A 15638-nucleotide genomic window follows, 5' to 3' on the forward strand; every position below is an offset into this window, starting at 1 on the left:
TGACCCTCCCTGGGGCATTGTCTTCATCAGGCATCAGTCAGCAGGAGCCTAAAACTCACAGCTGCTACCCTGTCTCAGCCTGTCTTTCCTCTCCTCACTGTAGAGGACGCACAACAAGGGTGGGAGTGGCTAGGGCGCCCTTGAATCATGAATGACAAAGAGGACAAACTGATAGAGTGAAAAAATCAGTCAGGACTAATGGGGCTCATACCCTTGGAAACGCAGATGTGTGTCGCTATTATTTTGCTGCATAGGCAAATCAGCAGAAACGGCCAGCTGTGGGAAATGATTTTGCATGTTCCCCAACTTACAGTGAAACAACCAGGCATTGACCACAGTGATGTGTGACCATTAGGTGTAGATAGGTTGGTAGCAATTGATTTGTTTAACTATTGATCTGTTGGTTTAATATGGCCCAGTGCTCTTTCCAGTCACTATTGTTTTTCCCGTAAAGCACCCCTAAGAGACCCTTTCTTAAAACGAGATCTGGCTCGCAGGCAGGATGGTGCATGCCACATTACCTCCAGTGTGATGTTGGTGTCGACCTTCAGCACTACATTCTCTGGGCTCCTTGTGGGATACCACTGCAGCAGGAAGAGACATTTTCCAGTTTTCTACACACACACACACACTACAGTATGCCGTGTGACCTGTCTCCTTGTAACTGATGAGATTTTAAGTGCTGATGCTGGTGTTGTTCTGTGGGGAGTAAGATAAATAAATAACTAGATTCAAGAGCCAGTGGATGAAAGGGGAAAGAAGATAGAAGAGGAGAAGAGCAAATCGTAGTTAACATACACCGGGTGAATGCAGATGTGTGACGCTGTGATGTGTGAAGATATTGCGGTCTATTATAAGCGTGGTCCCCTTTATTTTATCACCTCACAGCAGAGCTCTCAAGCCCTTCTGCAGCATCGCTCTGAGGCGCAGCCGGACGAGCCACGCTTGCTTTTGCCCAACACGAAGGGCTTTTATCGTTCAATTTGCATTTCTCCTCTTTTATGTCCTTCCTTGCGTAATTGGTTTTCATCGTCTTATAAAAAAACGGTTTGTTCACAGCAGAGATGCAAGGTGTTGTGGGATAGCTGTGATATCGCTGTCAATGCAATCTTGTTGGGGAGAAGGGTCGGCTCCAGTTTCACTACACATAATATGTGTAAACCTGTGTTAGACAAAACACTTGTGACGTGTTGCAAAATGAGCGGCATTTGCGTGATTAATGAGTCTCTTTAGCTTACATCATTAAGACTAATTCTCAAGTGAACAGTGTAGAGCGGCATTTATGACTTTTTAAATATCCCATCAAAGCTATTTTTCCCATGGTGTCCTCTTTTGTTATTCCTCAGGGCCAGTATTTTTCACATTTTTGGGCAAAGCTCAAGCTTCTGTATGACGAAAGCATCTCTCCATGGAGCTGTTCTTGGTTGGACTTTGGCTACAGTCTTGAATGTCCTGCGTGCATGCCATGGGCGATTTCATGGGAAGCACACTGGACTGCCTGCACAGGAAGCCAAAGCCCTTCCTCCTGAAACCCCTCAAGCAACATCAGCCTAGTATATGCAGCAGCATTGACTGCTGCCTTCTCCTCTCTGAGAGGCTGTCTCCCTCCACTGAAGTAATGGAGGGTGTCCTCCGAAGGTATTGTCATGATTAATGCAGCTCTCTCCTCTTGGTTGCAGGATCTCGGTGAGCTTTTTCTCTTGGATATTCCCAGGCTGTATATAGCTTTCTTCCACCCCCCCTGCTCTTTCTCAGAATCTGCCATTATGTAAGCAGAAGTGTTGGTGGTTCAGGTAGCACAGTGGCTGGTGCCCAAGGGCCCCTGCCATCTCATCTTGGATACGCTTAGAGGGACATGACAAATTACTGCTCACACGCCATTGGGCAAGAACTCACCAAGAAAGAGACATCGAAGGTGGAGACTGGGAGAGGGCTGGAGAGCCAAAGGGCTGGAGTAATAGAGTTCCCTGCTGAGCTTTGGGAAGGTCACACACCTGAAATAGGGTAAAGCGCAAGTATGTTAATACAAATGTGGGACTTTTGTACTCAAGTGGGACAGAAAAGGTCTCGAAAAGCAGACATGTGACTTTGAGATAGAGATCTTTCATATTTTGCCCTTTTCAAACGCTCTACCAGGGGAAACGGGAGTATAAGACCTTCTTTTTACTGGAGAAAAGCAAGGGCTCTGTTTATCAGATTATTAAGTATAGCGCATGTAAGGGGAGAAGCAGGTTCAGAGTCTATGTGGAAGTCGAAAATATAGATCCTTACGGAACAATCTAATTTAAGCCGCTTTCCCACTGGTCAAAAACCCTGCTAACACCTGGCTTTTTTGCTTAATGGGAAAGGCTTCTATCGGTATTCAACCCGGGTCAAATGACTCGGATAATTATCGCCTTGGCATTGATGGGAACACAAAACCTGTGTTGACATGTTAATCTCCACCCCCTTTCCAGCACGATGCTATGCTCCGTCAGTAACTTCTGCGATTCCTTGTCATCTCAGCTACAAATTCCGCCCTTCACTGTCCAAGCAGCGCTCCAACATCGTTCCAAATTTAACGCCGCAGAGTTTAATAAATAGACTGAATAAGTTATAGATACAATAAAGACCTAACCACCGTAACATCTTCACTGTTTACTAACACTGTTTCAGGCGCATTTGTGACGTCAATCAGTGACGGAGCAGAAAACTGACTGACAGGAGTATACTCCACTGGCAATGGGAACAGAGACAATCAGCATCTATAAGCGGGTCTTCCTGTGTCTGAAAAACCGTGTCAACGCACTTATTTCAGTGGGAAAGGAGTATTAGAAACCAAATTAGCGTTAATGATTCACTTGTTTTTCCCTTTTAATAGGAGGCTTTGCTTAAGTCTACAAGGAATAATTACACTCAGACTCTGTCCTTATATATGATGATGGCTGCCACCCGTGTAAATAAAGAGGAGGGGGTTGAGAGATAGGAGATCCTGAGAGGGGGCGAGGTATTAGGCTTGTCAGATAGGGTCAATAAGTCAGTCTGCTATCCCAGTTCAGGATCTCCTAGCAGATGCAAAGTATTTTAAGGGTTTCGGGGGGAGGGCTGTGGGGTGAAGGCATGTTCATAGCACCTCAATGGAGGGCCCAGGTGACGGCAGGTGATTTAAGACGGAGTTTCCTTGCATGTTGAGGTTATCAGGGGAAGGATTAATGGCAGGGAGCAGGTTATATTCCAGCGGTGCTAGCCAGTGAAGCCGTGTTGCAAGGCCATACATAAATCATAGCAGCAAAGTGACTTGGACAAGCTGATGGCTGAAATGCTGCTGCCTGTATAGTCCCAATATCGACTTTTCCCCTTGCTCCTCTCTTAAATCACGAAGTGTGGAATATAAATGGCCTAATTATTCCAGCAGAGAGTGAAATTAAAGACATTTCTTTTTATTGCGTCTACCTAACAGATGGTGGTCTGATCTGCATTAGTACAGCACTGATAGAAGAATTTTGCAATCCAGATAAAATCCAAACTAAAATCTTAGATGTTGGGGGGACAAGTGGAGGAGCTGATCGTAAGCGTGCAAGTCTAAACCAAATAATGCAGCCACAGCTCTCGATGCCCTTGAAAACACCTGCCAAATGGCTTTTGTATTTAAAATGCGTAATTGCTACTTAAAAGGGTTAGTGTATTAATAATAGACTTATCAAGAAGAAGCCAAGGCCATTACTGACACTACAAATAAAACACACTCATCATTCACTGTTCTATTGTGTTAAACAAGACAAATCTCCACATTAAATATGTAACATGATTCAATCAACAGCTGTACACTACATGCACTTACAGCTGCAACTCATAACACCACTGCTTTCTTCCTGCATGTTAAACTATCTAATTCTGAACCCAGGAGTTTGAAGCTCTCTCTGCACCAAGCCTTCAGGGCTGTTGAGACAGTCTCCACCTCTGCCGTCCCATTACAGGCCGCTGCGGCAGGAAGCTCAGCAGCAGCCAGGCATCTCTGGACACGGGGATCTGTAGATCTGATAAGAGATAGTGCTGCGGTTTACAGGTGCTCCTGAACGCTACCTCAGTAGTTCGCAGCAAGGGGGGGAATCTCAGCGGCTCTGGGGAAATCCTTTGCGTGTCTTTGGACCACTTTTGTTTTCCTTCCCTAATTAACAACACCAGTCCCCAGACCAGGAAAGCAAAAGGCAGCTGTGAATGAGATGAGTCACACAATCCAGAAATACAACGATGCATACATGGAGCTCTGCAGGGCATTTACTCTGAGCTGAAGTCTATTTAAATTACCATTGTGTTTGTATGCTTGTTTGAGTTGAGAGGAGGAAGCATGTCTGTAATTTGTAGGCAAACATGCTGTGTAACATGCCAATTCATGCACCTGCAGGCTTTCTTTCTTCATAAGAATCATCTCATCTCATTCACATACCTGCAACATCTGTCTTCTCTGTTATTCGTCTTCTTAGCTTGTATATCCTTAATTAAGAAACACCCTACAAATAGCAAAAGAACCACATATGGATGAAAAGTATTGTTATTAAGATTCATGCTGCTGATGCTCTCCCTCCGAGCCCCATTGTCAGTCTGCTCAGCCAGTCAGAGTAAAGTCTCTGAGTGCTGTAAGACTATTACCAACTATGGAAAGACAGACAGGCGACTGCTCTGCTCTGCTGCCCGCTGTCTGGCCGTGCCATTGGTCCACACACTGTAGAGTATCTCTCTGATTGTGTTGCAGCCCCCTAAGCTATAACTTGCAGGACTGAACAGCATCATGTGAAACACCCTTGAAAGATGATGCCTTTCTTTGTGATCGAGATCGAGAGATTCAGAAATAGTCTACTAATGTGTTTTGGTTCTTTTGATCCCATCGTGGCGTTCAGATGATGAAGAGAACAGATAATTCTTTACCGGGGAACAAGCAATACAATGGAAAGAGAGCGTGTGAATGTATAAGTGGTTGAAAGGAGTGATCTTAGAGTAAGGCTCTGATGAGTCTGGCGTGATTACTTCAACATGCGTCATGTCAGCTTAGAGCTGACACAGGAGGAATCAGGGGACAGCAGCTAGTGAAGAACTGGCGCTAAGGTTACAACCACAACTAGTCCTTTACTGTACTTCAGTTATTCCCGGTGGATACATGAGTAGTTGCTGGTAGTATACTGCCTATACTGTTCATTTGTAAATCACTCTCATGTATATTACTTTTTTGCATCGTCACTCTTATTTTTTATTTTTGCATCTAACTTTATTCTGGCAATTATATTTAATTCTGGCATTCATATTTAGATCACCATAGATCCACTTCTCAGCATTTAATCTGTATCTCTTATTTTATTGTATATATAATGCACATATTTGACATTTTGTCTTACTTCTATTTTATGCCATATATTTCTCTATGCTTTCTCTGTGTCAGAGCAACTGTAACGCCCGAATTTCCCCCTGTGGATAAATAAAGTATTTCTGATTCTGAAAGATTGAAGAGTGTTGGCTCAACTAGTTAGAAAAACTAGACATTCAATTTAGAATAGAAAGAATATTCATCATATTGAGTCAGCTTTAACACTGATTACAATGTTTTGTTATTGACAGTGTGTGAAAACTTTTTAGCAATCAAGCTAAGGGTTAGCTGAGACTGATGAACAGTTAGCTTAAAGCTATCACAGTTTACGATTCACACTTAATTTGTAGCTCAACAAACTGAATGCTGTAGCCATATTTTCACATAGAATGTGTTTGGTTTATGAAATAAAAATAAATTGGGAAATACTTGATCTTTGTCCCAATTGTTGATCATAGTTGTGTTATTAAATCTTTTAGCATTCTTATGTTTGGAATAATTGGAATTGACAATTGAAATAGTTAGCTAAAAGTTACGGATAAACAGTTGAAACAGTTAAAAGTAATGAATGGACATTTGAAATTCTTTAGTAGTAATGAATACACAGTTGATTTAGCTTTAGTTATTAAGGTGATAATGGAAATAGTTAGATAAAAGTATTTGATAAACAGTTGAAATAGGTTAAAATAATGGATGGCCGGTTGAAATACTTAAAGCTTAAAGAAATCAACACACCGTTTAAAAAGTTAACCAAGAGTACTTAATCAAGAGTATCTAATAAAAAGTTATAAGTGTTGGCTAAGTACTGTTTATGCTGTTTCACATTTTAAGACATATAATTCACATAATTTTACAATGTTGTTTGCTTATACTAAACATGGGTAAATTTCATTTCTCAGCTCAGTCTGCAGGCTGCTGTGAACGCCAGGTTTCACACAGTTTTTTCTACATGCTGCACTTTGTGACATCACAAACTGCAGCCTCAACGGGCTTCGAGAGCTGGCCAGTCAGAAGAAAGCGGGCTTGTAGGGGCAGGGTTTCTTAAAGGGAAAGAGCTGACTGAGTCGTTTCAGGCAGAGGCTGTATGAGGGCCTGCTCAGAGCACCAGAGTAAGAAAAATTAGGAGTTTTTCTCTAGATTATACTCCACAGGTATCACAGAGTGAAATACGAAGCTTGAAATTAGCATAACCCCCCCCCCTTTTAAAGTAACGAATACACCGTTTAAAAAGTTAGCCAAAATTATTGACTAAAGTGTTAGCTAAAGGTAATGGATAAAAGGCTTACATTATAAGCTTAAAGTGATTTATAACAGTTGAAATGGCTTAAAGTAATGGTTAAGGAATGGTTAATTAAGTATGCATCAAAAGAAATGCTGAGCTTTTAGTAGCAGTATGACTTTTTGAATGTTTTTGTTTCTCAGCAGTTAAGAGCAGATGTGTATTAGTCACAGTACTTCTGTCAACTCATAAAGCTCTCATAAAGCAGGACAGGAGCTCTGTGGATCAATATGTTCATGCTCCATTGGTTCACGTCAAGTGGAAAGGGTAGAGCAGGGTAGACGAAGAACGCTACAGTGAGTAGGTAGGTATTAAGAAACTCAGTGGTGATGCTGCGACAGGAAGAGAGACAGAATAGAGAGAGAGCCTCGGTCTCTATGGTCCATCGCACAGGTGTTACTGTGGCAACTGGAACTGGCTTGCCAGCCAGCCATGCTGCGTCATCTTATTTTCTGCCTTTCCTCTTCCCTTTTATCCCTGTGTGTTGATCCTTCTACCTCTCTCTCTCTCGCTTTGTCCAGCTTTGTAACTTTCTTGCCATTTGTCAGGCAACCTTTATCTCCAGCGTTTTTCCCCACACTTTGCAGTCTCCTTTCTCTTCACACCTACTGCTTTTTCTTGCCACTTTTTCTCCTTTCCCATGAGCACACTCTCTGCAATTTATTTTGAAAGTCTGTGCTAACCCCCTGCTGTTTGGATTCCGCTTGCTGAATCTCTCTCTCTCTCTATCGCTGTGTAGGTGGATGTTGGAGTGGTTCACTTCACCCCTCTGGTTCGGCCTCAGATCCAGCAGCCCTTCAAACTGGTGGAGAAAGTGGTCAGGAACGTTTTCCAATTCCGCAGGAAGCACTGCCATAAAGGAGTAGAGTAAGCACTATTAATTCAACTTGATGTAGCATGTAAAGCATCTGTCCTCTCTTTCCTCACTCTCTTCTTTACTTTTTAATCTCTTCTCATCCTCATCCATCATTCGCTCCCTACATTTTTCATTCTCTGTTTTCTGACAGCCATGTCTTCATTTCATCATTAATTAGAAGGGGTTTTGATTTCCAGACAAAGACACAACTTTTGAGGCTTTTTGTGACTAAAGCCTGATGTCTGAAAGTCTGTTCAAAACCACTGGCAGCATACCCACACGCCCACGTTCATGTGCATGCAGCCCATCACCCCACATGCTTGTTAGGAAAGTGTATGTAGGCCCAGATAACAAAAGAACGCTGGCTGTGTGAAAGAGAGCAGCAATTATGAGTCATTGAGGTGGCATAGGAAGACGAGGCAGCATATTTTATGTAACTGCAGTGGGTTGGTGGCAGCGGCACCAAATTGAAGGGGAGGCACCAGCACTGAAGCGCCTAAAAAGCATCTGTACTGCAGAGTGTGGAATTGGCTACTGCTCATCAACCTGCAGAGAAAGAATACAGAGGAACTTCTTAGGCAGGGAAAAGTCTTAAAAATAAAAGACTCCCTCTCTGTATTGAATATGTTGAAAGAGAGCTTTTCAGGTAAGAGCCAGAAAAACGAATAAGAATGAGATATTTAAATTAAAGTGGACCTTTTTATGGTGCACAAGTTTGCGTCTGTGTGTCAGTATCTACATCCCTTGATTGTGGAGCACGGCAGTGGAACAAATTAACAATTCATGAGCAGTTCTAGCCCTTTGTGTAATTTCAATTAACTTCACAGATTTGAAACAATTGCTGAGGGATAATTCCTTTCTGTTTGAACCTTACAATGCCATTAAACTTGCATGATCATGAAGATATCAAAGAGACCCGAGTGAAGGAATATGTACTACAATTTCTCAACTTCCTCTCTTTATTTCCCCCCTCCTTTTTAGAAAGTTGTTCCCTGAGGCGTGTCGTGTTGAGCTGACACAGGAGATGTTGCGGAAGGCAGATGTGGACCCCACTCTACGCCCAACAGAACTCACCATACCTCAGTTCAGGGCTTTAGCGGATGCCTACGCTCATCTCTGCACCCATGAGCCCAGTCTCATCAGCTATGAGTTCAGAGAGGAGCTCAGGCTGAAGCATCTTGCCAAGCAAAGAAACACAGCAATGGACACATTAAGGGACAAGGCAGCTGGCACACCACCAGGTCCTCAACAACCCTGCTGAAAAAAATAAAGCACTGAAACCAAGAGAAACCCACTAATAGCTTCTTTTAGCACAGGGAAACAACAGACTGCTCTTAGCCGTGCCATTTCCACCTGGCACCAGCATGAATTTTTTAAATGTTGTTCCCTGCACTCAGAGAGTAATAGGTAACTTGGTATATGTGAAATCCAGAGACAGGGACAAGAACCACAAGTCACATAAAGATCCTGAGTGGGTTGGATCAGCTCCAAGCCGTTGTTCCAGGATTGGACGACTCAAAGCGGAGTCATATGTTCCGGGGGTAATAAAGAATGCATGCTAGTTACCCAGAGTAGCTATTTAAGAGAGAGAGTATCTTTTTGTGTCCCAATTCTAACTTCAACACCTTGTCTTTTGGGACCTGAGAGAAATGTCAGAGTGTTTTCAGGGTGATTTAGAGAATGGGAACAACATGGCAGCTCTATATCCAGGCCATTTTTTCCTGCCACTATGAAGTATATTGCTTAGTCACTTGGGAGACACAGCCTAAAGGGAGGAGGAAAGTGTTTGTCAGCTCCAGAAAGACTCTGGTCTGTCTTGTATTAAAGGGAGAGGAAACAACTGTTTATCCTAAATTATAAAAGATAAATAAATAAAACACAATGGCAAATGAGACAAATTAATTAAATCTTACCTGTGACTTTAAACAAGGAATCCAAACTGTTACTGGAGGCACCAGTGTATATTTATGTTACATTTCTAGTAAAGAATGGAGCATTTATGATGTATGTTTTAAAAAAATCTCACCTCACCTTGATGTTGTTATTAAAAGTTTTATATAAATAAAAGTGTTTCAAGTTTTAAATATCCCTATTTGAATGAAGAACAGAACTAGAACAGATTATCGCCAACAGAACATGGCCAGGCTGTTGCCTGCCAGTGTGGCAGATGGCATGCTAAGGTTGACTTGCCAGAGAGAGAATTCACTCACTTTCAGTGATCAGTGGGTGTTAATCTCCAACCACAATCAGGATTTCATCAGATCTACATGGCAGATATGTTTGCAAGGCTGCAATATATACAATGTTATCCAAATGGCTGAGTTAACCAAAAGAAACACGATTTGTTTGCGTGTTATGAAAAGCTTCTATTTTTGAAGATTTACATGTATCAAGAGATGAGAGCGGGAGAACTTGCGTCATGCATTTTGCACAGGTAATTACAAACTGATGAGTCACCCATAAACCATTATGCCATGAAGAATTGATGTGTATGAACTGCATAATATCTTTAGATATTACATAACAAGTGTTAGCACTCACAGTGTACTTCTAAATAACACTTCAACTGCCTTACGTCAATCATTTCCAGACGAGGATTTCTAGCTGTTTCCAAGTGTGTGTGATAACCGTGTGTATAACAATATGTCTATCGTATGTGTTTTTCTATAACGCCTGTATCCCGATGTCACAAAACCAGCAGCTGAACTGCTTTACGGCTATTTTGACATCATTTTGACACCACTTTATGTTCTAATCCTTGCATGTTGGAGTGAAGCTTGAGCGAACCATAGAGGGAGGCGCTGTAACATGGACATTAACGTGCAGAAAAGGTCTCAGGCTGAGGCCAAGTGAAAATGGAAACTCAGTACTTTATATTTGTCAAGTATTTAATTCACTCGGGATTATCCAAAAATATGCTTTACCATGTGGTAATTTCATATGGACTAATTATTTGTTAAATTACCAGAAAACATGCTATATCGTGATATGTACCGTTATTGAGATATAAAAAATCCTCTTTCATGATATTGTGTTGTATCGCCCGGCCCTAACTGAGTCCAGTTCAAAAGCTAGAGGTGAGTATAACAGAGATGCGTTGTTTGAGCCTTAGTTCTAGGAGCCAGCGCTTGCATTTTCAAGAGGAAACATTTTAAAGACTTTAAAACGTCTTATGAAACTGTGTGAAGATTAGTACACCATTTATAGCCTACCTTGAAATACAACAGTTTCTGTAACACGTGTTGACTACAAGCGTTTTCAAAATGGGATAACAATCGAGGTCTTTTAGAGTTCAGTGTCTACACAGCAACACGATATGTTAGAAGTACAAAATCTGAAGTACAAATGTTCTTAAACAAATTGGTAAATAAGTTAACACAGTCATTTTCATTTTTGTTTTTGCAACATTATGAAAAATGTAGATTATGTGTTACAAATTTCAAAATCTGATTTGTTATTAAGAAACATTTTACATATACTAGCTTTAAAATGGATTGATTTAATTAGCAGGACAATGCAAAGTAACTAAAGACTACACCTTTAGAAAAATGTTACCCATCTGAATCATAGTAAAGCACAGCATCAAGTGCACTTTATCATGTAGGCCTACTGATATGTAAATAGGCTATGTGTTGTCTGACAACTGTGATGCTGTGGGTGTTCAGACTTGAAAGGTTAGATTTAATTGAGAGAAAAATTTTACATTTACATCTCCCTAAAAAAATTATTGCGAATCACTATTGCTGAAAGTATCAAGAATAATGACCCCAACCTGCCACACTTTAGCCTGGCTTTTAATGTGGATTTCAAATTTAAACTGTAATTTCATGGTTTCCTGATAAATCAGACCTACCCACCTCACCACACCTGAACCAAGCACAACTGCATTCTCTGGTCCAAATGCATCAGGTAGTAAGCTTCCCCTGTCACTCTGCCAACATTAACTGTCCTCAAGCATTTGATGATTCATCGTGCTTGGGTGTTTGGTAGTCCTCCGCACCTGTTAATCATATCAAGCAATAATCCTGTGTGGCTTGATGTAAATTCTTTGCTGGTAGCAAAGTACTAATCATGGTCTGACATATAGCTGTCCTTGTGTAGCAATGGGGTGCATCAAAGTGAGCAGGTGCATAGACAGGTTTTAAAGTGTCTCTTAAGGGTTCTTTCATCCAAACAAATGTCCCAAGGAAACAATTCATTGCTTTTGAAACATTTTAAATCTATTTTTTTCACTCTTTTTGGTGAGACTGCATACCTTTTGAAAATTCCACCAATTTGACAAACAAGATTTTCCTGCAACAGCTGCACTTGGTGTAGTATGACCAGTAACTAATTATGACTTATCTTAATAAAACATTAGCTAAAAAGTGTTGATTTGGCATGAGTCAGTTAACTGATGTTTTTCTATAGACTGTACATACAGTCAGTGGTCATGACTGACTTGTAGCTGTGCTACTAGCCACTAAGTTTTAGCATTAAACATAATTGTCACTTATGGCAGTACAATAAGCTCGCTTTAAGAGCAATGGGTAGTGCCAGAGTGTGAGCAGATGTCTCTGGCCATGCAGGGCTAAGTGGAACAATAGGGGAGACTTAGTACATCCTTTTAATTGATATGTTTGTTTTCTGTCAACTGGCTTTATTATAAAAAGGAATAAGGAATATTATAAAACAGAAAAAAAAGTTGTGGAGATACTAAATGTGCTCAGCCATATGAAAAATCCCCAACTAGTCGCTTGGTTAATTTCCCTGGTCTGTGTATAAATTCGAAGCACAGCAGTAAAGCTTTTCTAAGTCTTTCTTCATGTAACCGTGCCCCACTTCTGTCAGGTAATTATGTATTCTATTGAGGATATACCTTTTCTTCCAATGCCAGGATATTGAATTGTGTGATTTCTCTGACAGCTAATCAGGGACTGGTGGAAAGTCTAGCTAAGGGACCAAGCCGGAGATAAAACACTCGCTTCCCAGCTCTGCTTCACCTGTCAATAGTAAATAAAGGAAATAGGAACCTGAGCTGACAGCTGAACTGAGATTTGAAATCATTGTTCCCAAGGTGTCATTCACAGATAAAACTTTTATTTATAAAACAATTCCATAAGAATGGGGCATTCACATTCATTGGTATGCTAGCATTAAAGGCATGGTATAGTTGGGCTGAGAAGGTAAAGAATGTAGTAATTGTTTGCCTTTTTATAGTACCTTTATGTACTTAATGAAAACAAACCATTGTACAAAAATACCAGCAAATTCCTGCCTTGTTTCTTACCTGTACAGTGTCAAGTATGTATAAGAGAATACATAAATGCTTCAAAGATAGAAAAGATTATTTACACAGGACAAAAACATAAAGGGGTTTAACATTATTGCAGTTTAAATCAGTTAAGCAGCCATATCTCAACACTTTCCAAAGCATACGCTGGAAATTACAATCTTCAGTTAAAGACAACCAAAATCCAGGAGGCTACAGAAAAAAAAGAAAAAGTGGATGAAACATCAAGCTGTATTTTATTTACTAATGGACCAAATCTTTAGCCAAAGGTTCAAACCTTCACCCAAACGTTTCTTTGCTAAAATATACAGAATCAAAACTATAATAAATAAAAACAGCGTTAATTACATTAAAACCTGTACAGATGAAAATATTTCAAATATATAGGCAAACAGTGTACTTTAGTGCACAAAATACAGCAAAAAGGCTTAGCTGCAAAAGGCAGCATCCTTCCTGTTTGTACAGGCTAAATCCTCTCTTCTCAGGAAGGATGACTTGCCCCATGTAGCATCTTGGCTCGATGTTATTAATCTGTGATGGCCTTCAGTCCTTTCATTGCATTTTTAACAAAATTGCAATTTGTGTAATTTTTCAACCTGAAGCATTTGGTTCTGTGAAACCAAATAAAAATGAATATTTTACAAAGATTGAACCCATGAATTACCCTGTGTGAAAAGCCGCCAGTGCTGACTGTGAAACATGGGGGATGTAGCCAAACACAAACTCAACTCAAAAACACATTTCTTGTCCATATTCTGTGGCTATTTATGCCACTGTAGCCTTCTACCCTCTTTTAACTTTAAGAACTGACAGTCCAAGGACATTGTCCCAATTTCTTCAAAGAATAGGTCAAATATTTAATAAACTGCCAATCAGCATGAGCTGCAGGGGAAACTAGGATGGAATACGTCAGTCAGAGGGTTTGTTGACAGGAGCCCAGAGAGCTGAGGAGACATCGGGAACGCATCAGTGCTCGGCAGATTCATTGCAGTCATTATCACTGGGACAGAAATCACCTCACTTTGCCTCTCTAGGGAAGAAACTTTGTCTGTCAGCCAACAGGCCTCTATCAGGACAGATCAGTTATGGCTAACTCTTAGCAGGTATGTGGCCTACTAAACCAGCTTGTTGAGGCACAACGTCACAGCCACCCTGGTTAAGCCTGCAGTCAGCCAAAGGGGTTTCCTCTCTAGTAAAGTGGGGGCTTTGCACCACCCGACCTAATGACCATAGACTTGTGACTGTGTCAAGTATAGTTCTGCTCTGTCCTACCAGACCCTACGAGGAGGTGGTATTTCCTGAGTCAGTGGCACAGCTCTCGTCTTGGTCATAGAAACAGTCTTCATTCACAACAGAAGTCAAACTCTGGACGCTGAACTCTCTCTCCAGCAACGTGTTGAGGTCCGCTACCCCTGACGGCAGCGCTGCATCAGTCTGGCTGTCCAGTGAGCGGCTGTGCGCCCTCATGCTCACCAGTGCACCCTGGCTCCTCCTGAAACTGACGGGTTTTCTCTTAACAGCATTGAAGTGTCCTCGCATCAGTTTGGGTTGGGTCTCTGGAGTGTCCCCCACTCTCTCAGGTTCAACACACGGAGCAGGTGGACATTTAGACACGGCGTCCTCTGAGAGTTTAAGTTGGAGGAACTGAGCCTCAATGGCGCTGGTTGGGGAACAGCTGTCTCTACTGTCCCTCCTTGTCCCCCCCTCGCTAAAGCCATCATCATCCTCATCACTTAAAATATCAGACTCTTTCACAGCAGAGGTGGGGCGGGGTTGCGAATTCGATTCAGGTGTCTGAGAGACGTTCTGCTGGACTGTCACAACATTTGAGTCGGAGGAGTTGCAAGGTTGAGGAGCCCCAGACAAACTGAATGTTCCACTGCTCAGGCTTCCCTCGTCTGAGTCTGGTCCCTGCTTGGGATTCCCAGCCTGAGCGGCGAGATCTCCAAGTGGCTGTTTACACAACCAGGAAGCCCTGGAGGAACCTGGTAACGAATGTGGAGATGGGAGTCAGAAATGCAGCTCTTATCTGAGCGCAACACTTGCAACATAAGCCCCTTTAGCATTTTATGACCTAAAAAGTGAGATATGATCATCTTCAAGCTCATGCATACTTACGCAGTTTATGATTTTTTAAAGCCAGATGACCTAAAAGGCTAAATACCAGTCAGCAAAGATCACTCCCATGCCCTTTGTGGACATGTTTTTATAGGAAACTTTCCCAGGGAGCAGAGCATGGTGCTCAGATCAAATGTCAACCATGGTCGTAGATCTTTAATCCAAATATTTTTCATAATAATAATGACAAAGACTGCCTCTGAATGCTCACCTAGCCTGGCGGAGGAGGGCAGGGCGCTGCGCAGCGGGGCAAGACGCTCCTTACAGCCCTTCTCCAACGTGCCCTCGCTCCTCATGTTCCTCCTCACGTTCTCCCTGAGGATGGAGCGGATCACCTTGATGATGTTGACCTTGCTCTCTGGCACGCTGAGGAGGAACCATAGTAACATGAGCACAGGGTATGTTAAACTTGATTTCAAAAGCTAAATATAGATTAAGGGGAGTGGGGAGAGAGTCCCATTGTGTCCCCAGTGAAATGGGCTGATTCAATTCATTAGGAGTGATCTCAATTTCACACTGTGTAATGAGAATGACCAATTTGGTTACAGGCTTCTGTCTCACCACTGTCCCATTGTAGACAGTTTATATAGTTAAATACCAAAACAGTAACAGCAAGTATGAAATCCATGGGAAGATATGCAGAGCAGATAGCTATTCCCTAATGTGCCTCCTTTTGGGACCCTCAAATGAAAACAAAGAATGATTTACAAGATTAGATAATGAAACTACACTAAAATGTATTTTTGTAGTTGTCTGTTTCACACGTTATAATTCA

The 15638-nt window shown here is 41.7% G+C and overlaps 2 protein-coding genes across 4 annotated transcripts in view; one reads left to right on the forward strand and one right to left on the reverse strand.

Annotated features, from left to right (window-relative positions):
* The window catches only part of tfb1m (transcription factor B1, mitochondrial), a 28612-nt gene extending 19108 nt beyond the window's left edge, over nucleotides 1-9504 (forward strand). Inside the window, exons 7-8 of the mRNA XM_069662154.1 lie at nucleotides 7357-7484; nucleotides 8455-9504. Coding sequence (XP_069518255.1) covers nucleotides 7357-7484; nucleotides 8455-8734 — 408 coding nt within the window. The 3' untranslated portion in view covers nucleotides 8735-9504. The remainder of the gene's footprint in view (nucleotides 1-7356; nucleotides 7485-8454) is intronic.
* Nucleotides 9505-12536: 3032 nt separating this feature from the next.
* The window catches only part of LOC138590791 (rho guanine nucleotide exchange factor TIAM2-like), a 71996-nt gene continuing 68894 nt past the window's right edge, over nucleotides 12537-15638 (reverse strand). For all 3 annotated transcript variants that reach the window (XM_069661147.1, XM_069661148.1, XM_069661149.1), the window contains exons 26-27: nucleotides 15075-15229; nucleotides 12537-14730 (exon numbers count right to left, since the gene is read on the reverse strand). In XM_069661147.1, coding sequence (XP_069517248.1) covers nucleotides 14024-14730; nucleotides 15075-15229 — 862 coding nt within the window. In that variant the 3' untranslated portion in view covers nucleotides 12537-14023. The remainder of the gene's footprint in view (nucleotides 14731-15074; nucleotides 15230-15638) is intronic.

The sequence above is a fragment of the Semicossyphus pulcher genome, unplaced genomic scaffold (genome assembly GCF_022749685.1).
Source record: "Semicossyphus pulcher isolate SPU_LCO1_2020_fin unplaced genomic scaffold, fSemPul1.0.p SCAF_14, whole genome shotgun sequence".
Taxonomy (NCBI): Eukaryota; Metazoa; Chordata; class Actinopteri; order Labriformes; family Labridae; genus Semicossyphus; species Semicossyphus pulcher.